The sequence below is a fragment of the Pectinophora gossypiella genome, chromosome 4 (assembly GCF_024362695.1).
Source record: "Pectinophora gossypiella chromosome 4, ilPecGoss1.1, whole genome shotgun sequence".
NCBI lineage: Eukaryota > Metazoa > Arthropoda > Insecta > Lepidoptera > Gelechiidae > Pectinophora > Pectinophora gossypiella.
In genome coordinates, this window is record NC_065407.1 from 8,094,365 (window position 1) to 8,114,646 (window position 20,282).

General features: G+C 38.8%; 2 protein-coding genes across 2 annotated transcripts; one reads left to right on the plus strand and one right to left on the minus strand.

Annotated features, from left to right (window-relative positions):
- Positions 1 to 3,345: 3,345 nt before the first annotated feature.
- Positions 3,346 to 4,994, minus strand: LOC126366171 (synaptobrevin-1-like). The gene has a single exon (XM_050009131.1). It carries the CDS (start codon positions 4,869 to 4,871, stop codon positions 4,503 to 4,505), a length of 369 nt encoding a protein of 122 aa, XP_049865088.1. The 5' UTR covers positions 4,872 to 4,994; the 3' UTR covers positions 3,346 to 4,502.
- Positions 4,995 to 5,793: 799 nt separating this feature from the next.
- On the plus strand, positions 5,794 to 12,915 carry LOC126366165 (T-complex protein 1 subunit beta). Its single transcript, XM_050009116.1, has 10 exons — positions 5,794 to 5,932; positions 6,084 to 6,257; positions 6,377 to 6,512; positions 6,645 to 6,864; positions 7,247 to 7,385; positions 8,450 to 8,658; positions 9,016 to 9,190; positions 9,726 to 9,903; positions 10,757 to 10,960; positions 11,900 to 12,915. The coding sequence occupies exons 1-10, from the start codon at positions 5,930 to 5,932 to the stop codon at positions 12,070 to 12,072; spliced, it is 1,611 nt and encodes a 536-aa protein (XP_049865073.1). The 5' UTR covers positions 5,794 to 5,929; the 3' UTR covers positions 12,073 to 12,915.
- The last annotated feature ends 7,367 nt before the right edge of the window (positions 12,916 to 20,282 follow it).

Consider the following 20,282-nt stretch of genomic DNA (forward strand, 5'->3'; position numbering starts at 1 on the left):
CATTTACTATGACGCGACACGTACCTATAATATTTATTTCTGAAGGTAGAAAATCTTGAAAAAGGTACAAAATGGGCCGGGCCATATCTCCTAAACCGTAAATTATCGCCCATGAGCCCCTCTATCTGGGTGAAAATCACAACGCAAAATTTTACTTTGTCCGTGTCAAGGTGTAAAATGATGCTATCATTCTAATATTTTTTTACGTTTACTACAGCACATGATTTTGTTAGGGCAATATCATATTTGTGTTTCATTTGTATAAATAAAGAGAAATATTTATTTATTCATTTTGAACGTGAACTTCTAAGCATATATCCTATATCAGTCAGAAATAATGTATCATTCTACTGTACTGGTGAAAGAATTTTGAAAATCGGTTCCAGTGATTTCTATAAACAAACTTACAAACATTATCACTTTATATTAATAATATTATTATCGTTAGGTAGGTATGCAATAACTTTTATACCGTCAGAAAATCAGATTTGGAGTCAATATTTAGAAAGATAAGCTGAGTAGTAAATGCTGTAAGTAGGTAATTAACAATTATTCGCCATGGTAATAAAATTAGCGTGTAAATAAAATATTTTACAACGTTGAGGTGATTTTATTTAGTTTTTACTAAAAAACTACAAAACAGTGGGTATCTTAGTAGATACCCACTGTTTTGTACTTTTGTAGTTTTGTGTTGTTTTCATGACTTTATGTTTTATGTCTAGTTAACTTATCAGCAAGATAGTAGGTACTCCACAGCACCGGAGCAGCGTTATATTGTACGGTCACGACACTTTGGTACCATGTCACATTAACTTTTCTGACAATTTGTACTGTAAGTCTCACTAAATGTCAAATATGTTAGTGCGACAGAGTCCTAAAGTGGGTACATTATATTGCTCATGACTTACGCTCCATACCCCCTCCGGTTGATTGAGGGGAGGCCTGTGCCCAGCACTGGGACGAGGGACTCAGTTTATGTTGCGTTCAAATATAATGAATGTGGATTTGTGATCTAAATGTTTTGATAACAGGTTTAAGCCATTTACGCAATCGCGGAACATAGTCTTGTGACATCATTCTTACTTCACCAGTAGGTCCTACCTACTTACTTATTGGTCGTTCGCATTAACCGGTTTAAAAATAGTTGTTTGTAATGATTAACATAGCCTGTAATGCCTACAACCAAAGTGATTTTCTTTGATTATAGGTAACGGGATGAACCATCACCACTAACATAAGGTTCATCAATCTTAGGACTTCGTACCATATCAACAGTGGCTGCAAGTCACCTCTGATTAAGTACTTGTGGCTCTGCTTACCCCATTAAGGAATAGGGATGACGGGCGTGAGTTTATGAATGTATGTATAACGAGAGAGTTCATCCCCTCGACCCTGATGTCTATTTTAGTTAGGCCCTAGCAGGTGACAAAATGGCAATGACCAGTCAGCCTGGAGGGATGATGTTGAATCGAATAGTCCTCCGTTCTACAAGCTCAGTGACTGAGCTGGCTGAGTGAGTGATATCCTTTTCGCCAGTTGCAATATTCAGCCAAGATGATCATATTCTTGATTGACTACTTACATAGCCTACAGGAAGTGTTGGTAGGTACCTATCACTAGCACTTTCGTCGGCCGGGATTTTCAACCATAAGGTTAGGACATTACAGGCTAATCACCGGATTTTCCGAAAGTAAGATGATCCGTGCCTCGGAAGGCACGTTAAGTCCCGGTTACTATTTACTAATGTAAGCGAGTAATCGTTTACATGAGCAATATCAGGGGCCTTTGGCGGCTCAATCATAACCCTGACGCCAGGGTTGATGAGGCTGGTATTCCACCTCACAACACACACGATAAGAAGTACCTATATGTACCGTAGTAGTACGTATATAAGTACCTACATTCGCTGGGTTTTTAGGTGGGTATAGAATTCTTTTTCCTCACAGAATTGAAAAACATGTTACGAGCATGTCAATAGGTAGGTACAAATAATTTACCTAACAATTTGGTGATGGTACCGTTCGGTACTATGTAGGTATTTATTGTTATATGATGACCTTACATAGGTAGGTACAAGGTACAACCTTCGCGTTTAGAATATGCCATGCCATGCCCATGCGTAGCTAAGTATGCTATGTAGGTGTCTACCTCACTGTAATACCTAACCTATCCATGTAAATAAATATTCTATTTTTTAAACGTCCTGCTGGGCACAAGCCTTTACTCAATCAACTGGGGGGGCATATGAAGCATAATCCACCAACCTGCTTCAGTGCTGGTTGGTGGTATTTGGACTAGTAGCCGGAACCAACGGCTTAACGTGCCTTCCGAACACCGAAGGTTTTAGCCTACAATGTCCTTACCAAACAAAAGACAGTCTCACAAAGTGAATTCGACAATGAACCCGTTTGAACGAACACATTTTATTAACTCCCAGCCATAGAATAAGGAATAATCCCAGCCCAGAAAGCAATCTAATCTAATAACGAATCTAATCCATAAAGGGAAACGTAGAAATCAATTGACTAGCCACGTAGCTTCGTCTTGATTAGTAAATAGGCAGGTACCTACCTACAAACCTAAATTGTGCTCTAGAAAAATCTGGTGTGCGCCGCCACCTTATAAGGTAAAAATATGCGTTATTTTTTATACTTAATTAAAATGAGTAAGCTTGTTGTTACAATATTATGAGCATTTCCTGAGTCAGGACGAGAGTTCCATTTAAGGATAAAACGATACTGGGCTCGACACCACCACTATGCGCGTAGGTGGTTCGCCCACGCGCGCCCGCGCAACCTGCCATTCTTAGACACGGCTAGATAAAGCCAGACTGGACTACTACTCGACTGGAAGACTTGGTCTACTAATACTGCGGTATACCACGTCATTAGACGAGAAGGCCGCTCTGTTGATGACTTAAAACAACTATTAATGATCAAAAGCGCTCCTAATAGATACAGGTGATAATTAATCGCCAGGCATGTTGGTACCTACCTAATTAGTTCGAACGTGCCCTACATACCTACCTACGCACACAGATGATGAGTTGTCTTAATTGGAAATTCCATAAGGTTCCTGTACTTTTGATGAATATCAAATTATCAGTATTGACAGTCACAATACATAATTATTTAGGTGTAGTGTGCATTCAATCATGTGATTTTAAAGTACCTACCTACTCATTGGTCAATCACAGAACTAGTACCTATAATACATATAAAAAATAATTCATTGTTTTTTTTTTTATTAAACTTAGTTAATAATAGATAATGAATCACATACTGCTTATCTTCTTGATAATTAAGAGACAATAGCTATTTGATAAGAAATGTAAAGGGTCTAGAATAATGTAAGCAAACAATTTAATTGAAGAATTCATACATTTATTGTTTCTTATACATTACAAAACAACTAAAATAGGGATAAGAATAATATGGATTTAAAGAATACAACATCAACAGAGACAATCCAATTGAAAGATGAATGGACCTCGGTGCTGTGTGATAGAAGCAATTGTTGGTCCCATTCTGTCTCATTTTGAATCTAAATCCTAGGACTCGCTTATAAAAAATGCAGTAGGAATTATTGACACTGTAAGCAACCACAGTAACAGCATACATACATACACAGGTGAAAATATATTATATTGAAGTCTTAAGTCGGAGTGGTTACATAGTTACATACTGCCACCGTACCACAACAACTAGACTATTATACAGTTACAGCTTAATACTTAACTACATTGCTGTGCCAGCATTTACATGTAAGCATCTTAGAATGTGTACAAATGTATATTTTATTACATACTATAAACTAAATTAATAACTAAACCTTTTAGTGCTTTGACATATTTTATACAATTTGTGCTTACCGACTGTTTTTATATTAAACTTAGTTAATAATAGACATATAATTTTGATACATCAATTTCATTGATTGAATGATATTTTATGTTCAACATTAACCAAGCAACAAGTGTAAAATAGATTAGGCATAACATTTTTGCCAAGGATGTAATTATTTAAATCAGTTCTTTATCCGACCTGGTCGATAATAAGCTCTGAAATTAGGTTTCCATAGGTAATACTAAAAATTTATCACAATGTAGTTCAGTGTATACTGCACACTTGGCATCATTTTGTAAAGCAAGGTATAATTGTAACATCCAAAATAATATACTAAATTCACTTCGATAAAATTTCGTCTTTTAAAGTGAATGTGTGTATACATACCTACATCACTGAACATTTTTCAGTACCAAAATTAGGCTTCATAGATTTGTAGAGAGTTATCAAAACATTTTTACCAAAAATATATAATAGAAATTTTACAGCTATAATGCGTTGTCCTGTATAGTTGAAGGTAAACAGTAAAAACATAGAAAATATAGATTCCCTACAAAGTTTCAGTCGAGTTTTGGTCTACCAAATTCCCAATTTATAAAAGAGTTACATTGAGGGATTAAAATAAAATATGTCTTGTGTAAGTGGACTGTATGATGATTATCGGCCGGAGTCGGGTGCGGGCGGCGGGTTGACCGGCGCCGCAGTAGAGGTGTTGTTGTTGCCTGATGTAGCCCACACAATTATGATTATCAGCAACACAGCACCAATGCCACCTATTATCAGCATCATCTTCAAGTTCTGCCACCAATACTTCCGCTTTAGTTTGCCTGCCTGCTGTTCAAACTGCGCAGCTCCATGCTGCAAGGCATCGGCGCGGTTGTCCAGCTCGGACAACTTTGAATCCCTCTCCAAAACTTTCTCGACATTGACACGCATAATACCCACAACTTCATCGACTTTAGCCTGTGTTTGCGCCAAACGCTTGTCGCTCACTCTAGGTGCAGAACTTCCTCCTTGTTCTTCCATCGTGCAGTTTGGTTTTCAAAACACAATCACAGTTGTATGCACAAGGAACTCAATATTTTTACGTTTTATGACTATCAAAGAACAGTATGGCGATAATTTTATGAATGACACATTTCTTTTTACTCAACAAGTTGATGACGTCATTTTGCGTTTATTCTTTACAAATATCAGAGCAAAGAGCTTTTCAAGACCAAGCTGTCCTACATGAAAACTGCTGTCTATGGTTTTTGTCTCCTTGTACTCCTTGTGATTTTTGGCAGACATAATATGAGATTATGAGACATATATATTATTCGAGTAATACATCAATTTAACAAGTTAAAGTAACATCTTATTAGAGTAATGAGAGCGACATTACATCTTTCATTCATTCATCAATCATTACTTACAATTCCAAGGAATATCTATACTATTATTACAGAATATTACAGAATGTGATTGTTATTTGTAGAGTCATATCGCACAGATAAATATTAGCCATATACCATGATTTAATGGCAAAGAAGAGGCAGTAATTTTTTGTCAGGTAGGTGTAATAAGCCTTTATAGCTCTGTCTACCTACGCCTTATAGTATACTACTCTTTCTGCGGCCCTAATTCTGTCGGTTGTCTGTCGTCAATCTTCTGACAAACAGTATTATAAACCTACGAATCATTGCATAATAAATACAATACTGTTTGTATTATGAACCTACCATATCACCATAGTAATAATGACTAAGGAGTCAACTTTTTTATTCTTGACGAACTATAATTTTGATAAACCTTACAAATAACGAACACAGCGAAATTATAATAAGGTCTATTTTTCTGAACACGGTACAATTGTTATTGGTGCGTTTTGGAAATATGTAATATTCAATAATATTACATTCGCTCTCACATTCACACAAAGCAGTTAGATCAGTATATTTGTAAATAAAACGCAACTCACATAATTATATCAAGAAAAAAAAATTCTCTTTGGTTAGGTTCTTGTGCTTGTGTGTGTTCTCGAAAATTATTACCGGGCGTAATATTTTTCATTTATTTTAGATATTCTTTAAAGAAACACCAAAATGGTAAGGATATTTTAAAATTAACAGTTTTGACTTTGTGTAGGTATACGTAGTCAATCGGTTAAGATAGTAATTTATACATAACAACGAAAAAACGGAACCGATGTTCTGCTTTCACACGTGCCTTTTTAACAAAATCGCTTGAAACTTTCAGACGTCACTGAACCCTATTAGGATCTTGAAAAATGACGCTGAAGAAGAAAAAGCCGAGATGGCCCGTATGTCCAGTTTCATCGGTGCAATTGCTATCGGTGATCTGGTGAAGAGCACCCTGGGTCCTAAGGGAATGGACAAAATCTTGGTTTCTATGGGCAGGAACGCTGGACAGGTAAGTTACTCGGGTCAATATCTAACTGCATAGTGACTGATATTTCAAATGGCTGTGTGTATAATATTATCATAAACATAACCTTCAGTCATGTCATGTGATACCTACTAAACTTTCAGGTTGAAGTCACAAATGACGGTGCGACTATATTAAAGTCGGTCGGAGTTGACAATCCTGCCGCTAAAATCTTGGTTGACATGTCCAAAGTACAGGATGATGAAGTTGGTGATGGAACTACATCAGTTACTGTCTTAGGTTAGTCAATAATATTTTTAGTTTTGACATAAAATCTTTGTCTCAACTTATTGGATATGTTTGTTTAATGAAAACTTCCTACTAGGTATAAAGTTCCATTTATAAAATGTTTTATGAACTTGTTATATCCAGCTGCCGAGCTTCTACGGGAGGCAGAGAAGCTGATTGAACAGAAGCTGCACCCACAGACTATCATCGCTGGGTGGAGGATTGCTGTGGATGCTGCTAAACAAGCCCTTGCTGAAGCTAGCTTTGACCATGAAAAGAACCTCAATGATGCTGCCCTACGTGCTGACTTGGAGAACATTGCCCGCACCACACTAAGTTCCAAAATTCTGTCCAATCACAAAGAGTAAGTTTTATAGATCTTGACCAGTATTAAAGCAGTAGGTATTAGTGTAATTGTATGGTATTATGAATTAATGTATCACATAAAATCAACTTTGTGACCAAGAGACTGCCAGACTTAGTCTAAAAGGATTTGGATTTTTATAATGCAAATAGAGGCTATTGTATTGTTGTGTGCATAAAAAACGAAGAGAGGACAATCCCAAAGCGGCACTATAAATTGTAAATGCATCTATGAGTACTCTAATTTATTTGCTTTTTAGAATTACCCATATTTATAGTTAAGTTACAATCCATGTAAAGTAAATTGACAGAAGAGAGAGCTTTATTCAAAAGTATATGATACTATAGAATCTTGGCTATAAACTGTTGAATTGTGTTTTCAGACACTTCACAAAACTAGCAGTTGATGCAGTTCTGAGGCTGAAGGGCTCTGGCAACCTGAAGGCCATTCAGATCATCAAGATCTCTGGGGGTTTGCTGGAAGAGTCATTCCTTGATGAAGGATTCTTACTAAATAAGAAGGTATTTTGAATTTTATAATCTTGTTTATAATGTGACCTAAGATACATGCAGACATGCTTACATTACACATGCATTAGCCTTGGGCGCTATCACTCATTGAAAAGAAAAGATTGATATATATCTTTTGCATCAGAAGATATATATCACTCTTTCGGCTCAGTAGCTCATTTAGCTCGGTGCATAAATCCTATCAATATCTCCCAACTGAATGATGCATTTGTATTGTTGAGCGAGATTCAATTTTGAAGACAGAAATAAAACAGAGATAACTTTAGTTAGCGACAACTGTTTTCATGTTATTCACCATAATTTAATTAAAATTTAAAATAATTTTGAGTGCGTTCCATAATCGCCGGCCAACCAGCCTAAAACAGGAGATACAACGCCATAATCTATCTCTGTCTTTCCAATAGTATACGCATAACAACGTCTCGCTTACTTTCGTATATCATCTACTATCTCTGTCTTTCCAATAGTATACGCATAACAACGTCTCGCTTAATTTCATATATCATCTACTATCTCTGTCTTTCCGATAGTAAACTTACTTTCTTATATCATCTACTATCTCTGTCTTTCGAATAGTTTATACATCTCAGGATCTCGCTTACTTTCGTATATCTTCTCGGCTCAGTGTTACGATATTTCAGTCGCTCAAAAATGATTCCTAAAACTAGTGAGCTAGAGTGAGCTAGAGATATAATTAGAAATGAGGTGATATGGTGATATATTATATCTCTTGTATGGATATATATCATTTTTATCACTCTCTCTTGAGCTACCCAAGGCTAACATGCATGCACAAATGGAACATGAATGCATGTCTAGCATGCTAGGAATTGGCATTTCACTTTACCCTTTCTTGATTTTGTTAAGTTGGTGGCAACCTTACTTATACTCATATCCATTATCATATTAAATAGATTAACCATCTTGTATAAGACCTAAGCTAAGTTAGCTTTATAATTTAAAGCATAAAATATAATGTTCTCATACCATTTTCATACAGATTGAGTGTAACATCAGCGTAGGACTTATTCTAACTTATTAAATATTGAATTCAGGTTGGAGTACATCAACCTAAGAGGATAGAGAATGCTTCCATCCTGATTGCCAACACGCCCATGGACACAGATAAGATCAAAGTGTTTGGTTCCACCATCAAAGTGGACTCTATGGCCAAGATTGCAGAGCTGGAAGTTGCAGAGAAGGAGAAGATGAAGGACAAAGTTAACAAAATCCTGGGACACAAATGCAATGTCTTCATTAACAGGTATACTTTAGCTACTTTATTATGATTTGAGTCAATAATTACGACGGCAAATCCTGAAGCTTCATCATCGTTATCAACACCAACCCACTGCTGGACATAGGCCTTTCCCAAGGCGCCACAAAGCCCTATCCTCAGCCTTACGTATCCAGATGCTTCCATACACATTCTGCTAGTAGTCCCGCCATCTTGCCAGCTCCACTCCAGAACACGCACCAGAGACGAATGTGGCCCCACTGCCACTTCAGTTCCTACCTTACCTTACCGTATGTGAAAACCGACTCTGAATGTGATATTTCAAATTGGCGCTTACTCAGAACAAAGCGACGACATTGAGTTTACGCTCTCTTGTATTCACAGGCAACTAATCTACAACTACCCAGAGCAGCTGTTCGCGGACGCGGGCGTGATGGCGATCGAGCACGCTGACTTCGACGGCATCGAGCGGCTGGCGCTCGTCACTGGCGGAGAGATCGTCTCCACCTTCGACTCTCCGGACAAGGTCAAGCTGGGACACTGCAAGCTTATTGAACAGGTACAATTTGCTGTACATTTGATGCGGAAAAACCAGTACTTTTATTGCAAAACATAAGCTCACGACTATATCCCAAACGGGGTAGTCAGAGGTACATCCATTGCAAGATGAATGAAGCATCCGCACCTCACGGAGCCTTCTGTTAGGCCAACGTGATAGGTGGTGATAGCCGTATCGCCGTCTATAATATTCGAGCCAATTGTGTTAATAAAAACTGTACTTATGACTTTGCAATGAGTCATGTTTTGACTGTTATTTCAACCTTGTGATTGTATTATGAGTCATATCAAGTTATAGTATATACATGAAAGTTATTTTACTATTATTATCAATAAGGGCAAGCCTAGCCCAGCAGTGATGATGCGTTTTGTGCCTTGTTGTGAATTTGATCTTGGTCCTCGGCACAGAACACTCCTATTTGCTGTATAATTGTAAATTATAATAGGGCTTCTACTTTTTCCGGTTTCTATGGTCTCAAACACCCTTTTAAATGGGCCATTTTTTGTTTTTACTAATGCCAACAAGTTACTCCTAGGTGCTGATCGGCGAGGAGAGCTTGATCCGTTTCTCAGGCGTAGAGCTGGGCTCCGCCTGTACGGTGGTGATCCGCGGCGCCACGCAGCAGGTTATCGACGAGGCTGAGCGCTCGCTGCATGACGCACTCTGCGTACTCGCCGCCACAGTCAAGGAGCCCAAGGTCATCTATGGCGGAGGTATGTTGGTACTACATTTGTTAAATTGTTCAGCAAGATTTATTACTTTTTTGTCTACGGAGTCTGCACGGTTGCGGTATCGCGCTGCATATTATATCGACTAATAGTTAGTAGTATTGTCTTTGACTAATAGTTAGACATCATCATCATCAATTTAAGAGCCACGCTCTTGTCGGTGTAGCATTTTCCATTCCAGTCTATCAATGGCCAATTCCTTGACTTCCCTATAAGACACAACGTTAACCTTTTCTTTAATCTGTTCCATGTAAGCTCTTCTTGGTCTTCCCCAAGAACACATAAGACGACATAGCTAGACAGCATTTTTTTACCGAAGTTGGGGTTGGGCGGTCGTGATCCTCGCAACAGAGAATATCAATACAAATACCTTGATGAAAAGCGACTTCCACTCGTTACCATTACCGAATTAAGCGTCCTGACTCAAATTCTCTTCAAATGACAACTGTACAGATTATTTTACCATAATATTTTTTCGGTATACAGGTGCCACCTATCACTTAGTAATCTTGCGATGGATGTTCGATAAGGTGCAAAAGTCCAACAGTTTCTTGCAAAGTAATAAATTAACTGGTTGCACTTAAGACCTCCTGGTTACATGTCGTTTCTGGAATAGACCAAAAACACCTACAAAAATATAAATTTTATAATTATAACAGCTATTGGTTCATAATTTCACCACTGTTTACAAATAATTCGCTGGGCTCAGTGACTGCACTTTTGCTCTTTGATTGTTCCTCTGACTACTGTTATAGCTACTACCCCAATTACGAAATTGGGGTAGTAGCTATAATATTCTTACTATATCCCTATAGTCATGCATGAGCTTATGTTATAGGTGCCAGCGAGATGCTGATGGCGGAAGCGGTGTCCCAGGCGGCGGCCCGCACGGCCGGCAAGGAGGCGGCGGCGGCCGAGGCGTTCGCCGTGGCGCTGCGCCGCCTGCCCGCCGCCGTGGCCGACAACGCCGGCTACGACAGCGCCGACCTCATCGCCCGGCTGCGCGCCGCGCATGCGCAGGGCGAGAACACCAAAGGGCTTGGTGAGTACTTGAGCGCTTGTTTTCGGCGATCTGAACTTATTGAATTATTAGTATAGTCGCACACTGTACCACAGTCGTCATTCAAGACATTCCGCTCTATGTAGGCGTACGCATTATTGGCAATCGGCGTTTCACTTATCCTCCCACATCTACATTTTTCGCCATTTAAAGCGTGGTCACACCGTAAGGGTGGGTGTCTACTAAAGAGAGTAGAGATGAGACGAAACAAGGGCAGACGTGCGGAATCTATTTAAGTAGAAGAAATCCTCGTAGTCAGTGAATTGAAAAACGAATATGGCAACAGTATTTTGCAAATTGTAAATTCAGACTAATATTGTATAGTTTAATCACTCCTTCCCTTGCGGTGACTGGTCGAATCAAATATACTTTATATTCCTGCACATCTTCGCCTTCTCTGCTCTTCATTTTGGTGGAAACTCACCTGAGCATTCATCATCATCAGCCGTACGACGCCCACTGCTGGGCATAGGCCTCCCCCAAGGATCTCCACGAAGATCGATCCTGCGCTGCCCGCATCCAGCGGCTTCCCGCGACCTTCACTAGATCGTCGGTCCACGTTGTAGCGGGCCTACCCACTGAGCGCCGCACGACACGTGATCGCCATTCTAGAACCTTTCCGCCCCAGCGGCCATCGGTTCTCCTCGCTATGTGTCCTGCCCACTGCTACTTCAGCTTTGCAATTCTCCGAGCTATGTCGGTGACTTTAGTTCTCCTGCGGATCTCCTCATTTCTGATTCGATCGAGCAGGGAAATACCGAGCATAGCTCTCTCCATTGCCCGCTGAGCGACACCGAGCCTCCTCACGAGACCCATAGTGAGCGGCCATATCTCACTGCCGAGCATTAACATCTCGTATTACTGAAAAATATTACATAAATCCAATATACCCATAAAACTTACGTTTCTCTCTTCAACCAGATATGGAGCGTGGGTGCGTAGGCGACATGAAGACCCTTGGAGTGACAGAGTCGTACGTAGTGAAGAGACAAGTGTTACTATCAGCGTCTGAGGCCGCGGAGATGATCCTGCGTGTGGATAACATCTTGAAGGCGGCCCCGCGTCGTCGCGGACCCGACCGTCGCCCCTGTTAAGTAATTTACAACGTCCTCGTATTGTTATAATCAGAATTGGGCTGAAAGAAGTTTCCTTCTATTTTGGCCAGGCAGACAAAAACAGGCCATATTTTTACTTACCATGGGATCAAACGCAAATCGACAAACCACAAACCGTTCCAACACTGTCATCGAAGACTCGGGCGCTTTTCAATGCGGCTCGTCATGTTAAGTGTATGTATCCGTCGCGGATCAATTTCTCGATTTGAGTATGATATCTCTTCTCTCATGTATTCAACAAATAGGTACCAATGTTTGCCAAGTGACAACGTTCAATAATTTAGATAGATACATACATAAAATACTTTATTGAGCACAATGGACACAAAATACAGAGATAAGGACAGCATATACAGAAAAGCACAACAGGCGGCCTTATTGCTCATGCAATTTAGTGACTTTACATGATAGTATGCATAATAATGTACTGCATGTACTACAATGCATTTATAATTTTGAAATAAGTTACAATTCTGATTATAATTATACGTTTCTAAAACTTAATTTCTACGCTACATCTGTAAAGTAAGGAGTTAAAGAATACATTTTTACTAGGCCTTTCAAATAGTCTTTTGACTTCACTTTGCGTTTATAGCTTTATGTATGCAAGATGTGCTTTAACTGACTTTAAAACCAATCTTTGGTACAGTGTATGTCTCACGGTCACAGGCTTTGTTTTACAAATCCTGATAGTATGCTAGCCAGATCGTATTACTTTTCTTTTAATAAATTAGCATAGATTTTAGTTTATCTGGCCTATGGTGCCTTGAATTAATAATGCATTAATTAACAATTATTTAATAAACCATAAAACGTCTTAAATGTGTGTTTTTATTGTACAATAATACTACTACAGTAATCACAAGTCGCTAAGTAACAGAATCAAGAATTTTATTGTCATTCTAAGTGAACTTTTTTTAAAAATATTACAAATTACTAAATAACAACAAGTCTCAATGACTAATAAGTATCTCTCATGTGATGCTCCCTGGCCGGAACACTATCCAGTCAGTACACTTCTAATTATAATTATCAATAAAATCTACATAATCTGTACTTTCACGTGTACGGTCATGAGTACTAATATGTATACTTACACTTTGAAACCATGACACAATAACTTTTTTGACAAATTGAATCGTAACTCTTATGATAGTACGACAGGGTTCTAAAGTGGGTACGTGGTATTGCTCATGACTACACCAAACAAAATAGTACAAAAAGACAATGAATGTCAAAAGGGGTCTAATCAGGGAGTATCTGTCCCCAGCCGCGCCACCGTGACTCAGAGATTATAGTATGTAATTAATGAAGCAATAAGAACATAGAAAAAAATACGGAGACTACTCTTTTACGAAGTATTTCCTACGCTCCACATATACACACAACATAAGCAGCCTATATACGTCCCACTGCTGGGCACAGGCCTCCCCTCAATCAACCGGAGGGGGTATGGAGCATACTCCACCACGCTGCTCCACTGCGGGTTGGTGGAGGTGTTTTTGCGGCTAACAGCCGGGACCAACGTCTTAACGTGCCCTCCGAAGCACGGAATCATCTTACTTTTGCAGACAATCAGGTGATTCAAGCCTGAAAAGTCCTTACCAAACAAAGGACAGTCTCACAAAGTGATCCTACGCTCCAATCTTGTTCATCTAAACTTTAATAATGAAGTAATTATTTCTAACCTAAACATCTCAATTCTAGTATTATTTGTGTATTAAAATAAATATATCCTTTTATTTTCGTGATTTTCTGCAAGTAAACAGCAATATTTAATTAAATATACACAAATCAGGGCCAGGGTGTATCCAATGAGGGACTTTACAGGCTACGTTCACCAAAAACAATATAGATGGCGTAGATTTTATTGATATTATTAGAAGTTGTGTACTGAATAGTGGCCCGGCCACGGAGCATCACACGCATCTCTCCAGTATCATTATAATAAAATTTCACTGTAGGTATGTATCTCGTAAACGCTTACAAACAAGGTAAAAACCTTTTTCTTCCAAAACTCACTATTTGAACGGACGAGGACTGTAATAGAATTTTCCTTTATTATTTGATTTATTTGCTCCTACAATTTTATATCCTCGCTACCCTGTTATCCCCTACACAATTTGGCAGTGTGGAGGTCCTTCGTAAGTAAGGATAAATCTTATTTAGAGCATCATTAAATTATGTTAATTTTATCTCGAAGGTCGAAAATGATATAATTTCTTTAGATTAATTAAAAGCAAGGATAATTAATTTGAAGCGTGGTATTAGATTATCGCACAGTGGGGCGCTACACGTGACACAGACACCGAAATAATCATTCTGCCGCATTCAAATAGTCGCCGAGCATGCGATTGTGCTAGTTATGGAAAAGGCAATTCAAATATTGCTATAATTATGAACCATTTCGTTTCCACTGAGGCTAATAAAGCTCACGTATCCAAGGTTTTCGAGAAAACATTTAATTTTCTAACTATTAGTTAAGCACTTATGGGGAAAACTGGTTCATTCGTTGATATAGGTCACGGTATTTACTAGTTTATTAAGTTACTAACTGCCCTAGTACGTATACTTACTGCATGTAAAAAGAAAGAACTTACAATCACGTCAGAAGTCGCGTCACGTAATAGAGGTGAGGTTTGTCTACAAATCGACTGTGACAAACATAAATGTAACCCTTTTGCGTATTGTGTTACGTGGTTTTCTGGCGTGAATCGGTGTGAGCGCGACTCGAAACTGACAGCTCGTTCATTTTTAACCCCCGTCCTGGCGTGTCGGAGACGACAATTTGGATAAATGGTACATCCGCCGCCGGCCGACTAAATTATTCAGCCCCACCTCCTGGCATCGCTTCTTCACATGACAAGGAGAGGATTGTACAATAAAGTGGAATATTTAGAGAGTAATCACGTACGCAACATACGAGCGAGTGGCTCGCTGAGCCCTCCGCGGCGCCGAGCCTGTTATATAGAATGGCATTCCTATTTGCGTCGGAACATCTTATTGCCCTTAACATTAGCTATAATCGCTTCATATAAGTACTGCAATATGTTAAAATGGGATAACTTCTAAGCTTATTGTCAAGAAAATACGCAACGAAATCCATAAATGTACACCTGCTAGATTCGTAAACACTCAAAAGTATTTCAATAACAGCTTTTCATTAAAAGGCAGACGATGAAAAACAAGGCATCCGAGTGCATAATGTTAACTAATGACGAATGTTTGCGGTTGTAGAGTCTCGAATGGCACGCGGCTCTGTAAAAAACCAGCCGCAGCGTAATTGCGACCGGGAATGAAGTTATAAGCCTCTGGCCACTTTATACAAGGTTTTTCCTGTGCTGAAATCCACTGAAATGAATTCGCGACAATATGCCGAGGTTCGTGCGGCCAACTGGCGGGATGTTAATAGTTAATGGTCTGTGAGAGCCATATTATAACCACTCTGAATATTATCTACTTTTTGGCATTATTTTATTTTAATTGACCTGTTCATGTTTCAGCTTCTATAAATAATTGGTACGTGTACGCTATTCTGCCAACAGCCTCCGTGGTCTAGTGGTTAGAGCGTTAGGCTCACGATCTGGAGGTCCTGGTTCGATTCTCGATGGGGACATTGTCGAAATCACTTTGTGAGACTGTCCTTTATTTGGTAAGGACTTTACAGGCTTAAATCATCTGATTGTCTGAAAAAATGGATTCCATGCTTCGGAGGGCACGTTAAGGCGTTGGGGACCAAGGGGCTATTAGTCGTAAAAATAGCTCCACCAACCCGCAGTGGAGCAGCGTGGTGGAGTATGCTCCATAACCCCTCCGGTTGATTGAGGGGAGACCTGTGCCCAGCAGTGGGACGTATATAGGCTGTTTATGTTACGTTGTACCTACATATACATACTAAATACATAATATAATTTATATAATAAATAATTACATAAAGTTAACAAAACGATTGACTTTGAGTTATTTGTTGTTGTAGAAACTTACAGCCTTAAGTACCTAATAAAAATGACAAATTTTAATCTGCCAATTAAGTTCCCATTATAAAGCTTATAATGAGTTTCGGTCGATCTAATTTTTTCAGAAAGCTATTCTGGCAATAGGAAAGGAGTTACAAGTTTCGCGAAATAGTTTTCTTTTCCTCGCGTTTATCTTTCTTAAACAGTGGAATTGGCCTGGGATTCAGAGGGATAATTACCTCGGCCATTTAGTTCGTAAATAACGTGGAACCCTATTATCTTTTTCTGTACTTAATTAAAGAGTGAAATTATGTTCTGACTGGGATAGATTTCCACACGCGGGCAGGTTTCCCTCCGTTGTCCTAATTATCCGACTGCGCGACGCAAAGCAGGGTAATGTGTTTATTAAAATGCATATTCACAAAGGACTCTAGTAGGTAAAGCTTAGCTTCCCCTCCATCCACTAGAGGGGTACGGAACATACCCCAACACGCTGCTCTACTACGGCGGGTTAAGTTACAACTAAATGTGCGTATATGGAAATACCTACCAATTTACTAATTATAATTAAACTTATTTGAAAATAAATTATGGGGTTGTGGGTATTTCTGTTGCTTTGGAATTTTAATTTGAAAGTTGTAATTAACTTTAAAAATGCCTATCCATAGTCCACTTATTGTTGTCAGCAATGTATTATAATATCATGAAAAATAATATAGATAGGTACATTAGATATACGTAAGTACATGTATTTTTAATGTGATTCAAGTGCAGTAAAGAGTTTTTGTATTGAATTGTATTGTATTGTACATTAATGAAAATAGAATACTTTGTCCCGATCGTCCTGATGCAGTGCCGATTGAAATACGATTAGCGTTAGAGCGATTACGATAACAGCGCGGCATTAGCGAAGCTCCACCAGCCATATTCGACCGCTGCACAAACCACAACAGCGAAATTAACGATCCATGCTTCAGATATCGCATCGACACTGAGATTAGTGCGTAAGCTCTAATTGGCCCAGTTCGGTCGGCTAGAGATCGCGCCACTAAATAGAGATTTGCGCGCAACTAATCCGCGTTGATCCGATGAATCCCACTGGCATACCTTTACATAAATGGGGTCAATGGAAGCGGGATAAATACAAAGTCGAGTCACAGTCGTCTGCACCCCATTTTGCACCATTTGCACTTTGTACACCGCATAGACAACAATTTGAAACGAGCTAAAACTTTGTAGGTGCAAAGTTACATTACGTTTATAAATTAATTATCAGATTAGAAATATAAATGCGAAACCGTTCCAAAATAACAGTTTTCAGTTTAGGTCGCAGTCAGTTAATTGTCACGGTCGATAAATTCTATTGTTACCCCAAGATTACTTGAAGTTAGGTAGCGTCTAGCTAGGCGGGAGCTTCCTGGAACAATACCTAAATTAATGATCAAGTGCGCCACCATTGTCACAAGTCAGGTTGAACTTTGGCAATGCCGGATAACTCCGCTAAGTAATATTGTTTCAGCGACCCGGCAGACAGTTTTGGCAGCTTCTCGTATATGATGTATGTTAATGTCAAGAGATTATTTCTTGGCACTGAGACATGACGCCCCTCGTACGAATGTTTGCTTAGCTATCTCGCAGCCGGCGTAGTCCTCGTGAATTACAGCGCCTAGCTCATCTAAATGTTGGAGCTAGTTCAGTCCAGAGTACTTGTGCATAAACACTAGAATATTCTTACAGAAACAGAATGCAGTGGAACAACGCACCCACCTGTTTTGTAAGTTTTTTTATATCCATTTACAATATTATACAAAAAAATCTTTAATTCATTGTCATTGAAGTAGTCAGGCAAATATTGTAAAATAGTATAAAATACACGTGTAGCATATTGTTTATTCTATGTTATTTATATTATGTAACCATACAAAACGTAGATGTAGGCAGAAATTGGTTAACCCTCATCTCCCGGCCTCACTTCGCGACTCACCCGCCCACTACAAATTCGTCTAAGTGCTGCACTTAGAAAATAACAACAGTTGTACAAAGTTCACGTCTTCCAACGATTGAATTCGCTAACTTCAAAGTGTGTTATTTCTTTGAGTTGAACTTCGTTGAGAGGACCCGACAGGAACTGACTTACATTGACTCCGGGACGCGTGCCATTTGTTATTGCACGTATAAACTTCACACTAGCAGAAACACTGATAGAAAACTGTCTAGTCTCCTAGTTTATTTTTATTTGAGCGATCGAATACTTTCATAACAAATCTTTTATCCATCTGAGTCATGCCAAGAAGGGTGGATTTGTAAGTAGGTACCTAGTTACTAGATACAAGTAAAATAAGTATTATTTAGATGATATCTTAGAAATAAAAATGTATTGTGCGCTAGGACGAATTATTAACATCAGTCCTTTTAAAATTAATGAGTCTTTCCAAGCTACGTTCCGCAAAAACAATATAGATCGCGTTATACAGATTTAACGTTATAATTTACCTATTTTCTTATTACTCGGGTAAACATACAAAATATAATGTAATGGCAGAAGCTTATATAAAAAGAATTATTGCTTGATATTTGGATCAGATTATGTATATTATAAATATATTGCTTGTCTATATTTTGGTTAATAATGGGTGGAAGATGTAATTGTGCCTCAAAAACAAAGATAAAAGATGCATATGTCTGTTTTACATTAAGTTAAAAGGTAACGAAGAAAAATCTTTACAGCGCCATCTATATTATTTTAGAGGAACGTAGTCTGAAAATTCCTTCATTAATATTTGATTGAGGAGCTCGGTGGCGCAGCGGTAATCGCGCTCGGTCTGCGATTGTTGAAGTTAAGCAACTTTCGCAAAGGCCGGTCATAGGATGGGTGACCACAAAAAAAAGTTTTCATTCGAGCTCCTCCGTGCTTCGGAAGGCACGTTAAGCCGTTGGTCCCGGTTGCATTAGCAGTCGTTAATAACCACCAATCCGCACTGTGCCCGCGTGGTGGTTTAAGGCCCGATCTCCCTATCCATTCATTGGGAAGGCCCGTGCCCCTGCAGTGGGGACGTTAATGGGCTGGTGATGGTGGTAATATTTTATTACAAGTTTGTGATTTGATTTGACAACTTTTAGATCTGACCAACACCAAAGGCATGGTATTAATTACATACAAGCGTGAGTTAAGTAAATATCCGTGTAACGTGCGTGTGTAACTTTCTTGGTATTAAACATAGCACTGTTATTTCTCAGAACATAGTTTGAGTAGGTTTGTGTATGAAAGTTTCCTTCATTTGTCGGTGGTGGGAAGTTAGGCCGGGTGGCGCCCGCGTCTCCGTAAACCAAAAACACAAAGGTTTATGAGCCACATTAGGTTAATGGAAGTGATCAGATATACCACCCTGTTTGACTAAGCTTTATTATGCTGTAGCGTGGACTTACGACATCAATGACTAACGGCGGCGTAACATTCCCCTAGCCATGTTACCATGGTCATGGATGTATGGAAAAATAACTTCTAAAGCAAATGCAGTAAGTACATATAATTATAGATTATTACTTGTAATCATCGCACGGTAGCGCACCACCCAAGTTCTAAATAATATCTTGTGTAGATAGTGGTCAGAGTAGTATATTAAATTATAAATAAATACCCGATATATATATTTTTATAAAGAACGTCGGCCTATCGATGAATTTATACTAGGTAGGTACTCATCTGACTACGAAACGTTTCGAAGGTTTTTTTCCTTTCCAAAACATGTAATGTAGTTTTAATGATAGGTTAAGTACTTACATAATTAGTCAATGTAAGTAACATGAAAAAATCACTTGTTTCAAAACTCGATTTCCTTAAATATTTACTTGTACCTAAAGTAGCTGCCTAATAACCTTAGTTTTATTGCCAATACACCCATGGTAATATTTTCCACAAAACATCTGCAAATGTATTTTTTAGGTCAGTCAACAGACTTTTCCTTATCACATGAATCGTGTCACTGCTACCTACCTATATAAGTTGTATTGTGATCGATCCTTTATGCTATAGTTCACCTCTAAGATCTACACTATCTAGCTAAGGGGTGAGAAGTTTGAGCGCCTTTGGAGTCATTAGGTATCCTCCAAAGATGACACATCGCTTGCTCATCAGGGGCTCACACTCCCCTGGGGGAATGTGAGGGGGTTCAGTCTCTTTGTGCTTTGTGACGTATCTGCACAACAAGTGTTTCAGAAAACAGTTAGGGTTTT

Excerpts from the sequence above, each read along its gene's own strand:
- LOC126366171 (XM_050009131.1), bottom strand. The coding sequence starts at position 4,871 with ATGGAAGAACAAGGAGGAAGTTCTGCACCTAGAGTGAGCGACAAGCGT.
- LOC126366165 (XM_050009116.1), top strand. Across the intron at positions 7,386-8,449 it reads GATTCTTACTAAATAAGAAG|GTTGGAGTACATCAACCTAA; the intron begins GTATTTTGAATT and ends TATTGAATTCAG. Across the intron at positions 9,904-10,756 it reads CAAGGTCATCTATGGCGGAG|GTGCCAGCGAGATGCTGATG; the intron begins GTATGTTGGTAC and ends CTTATGTTATAG.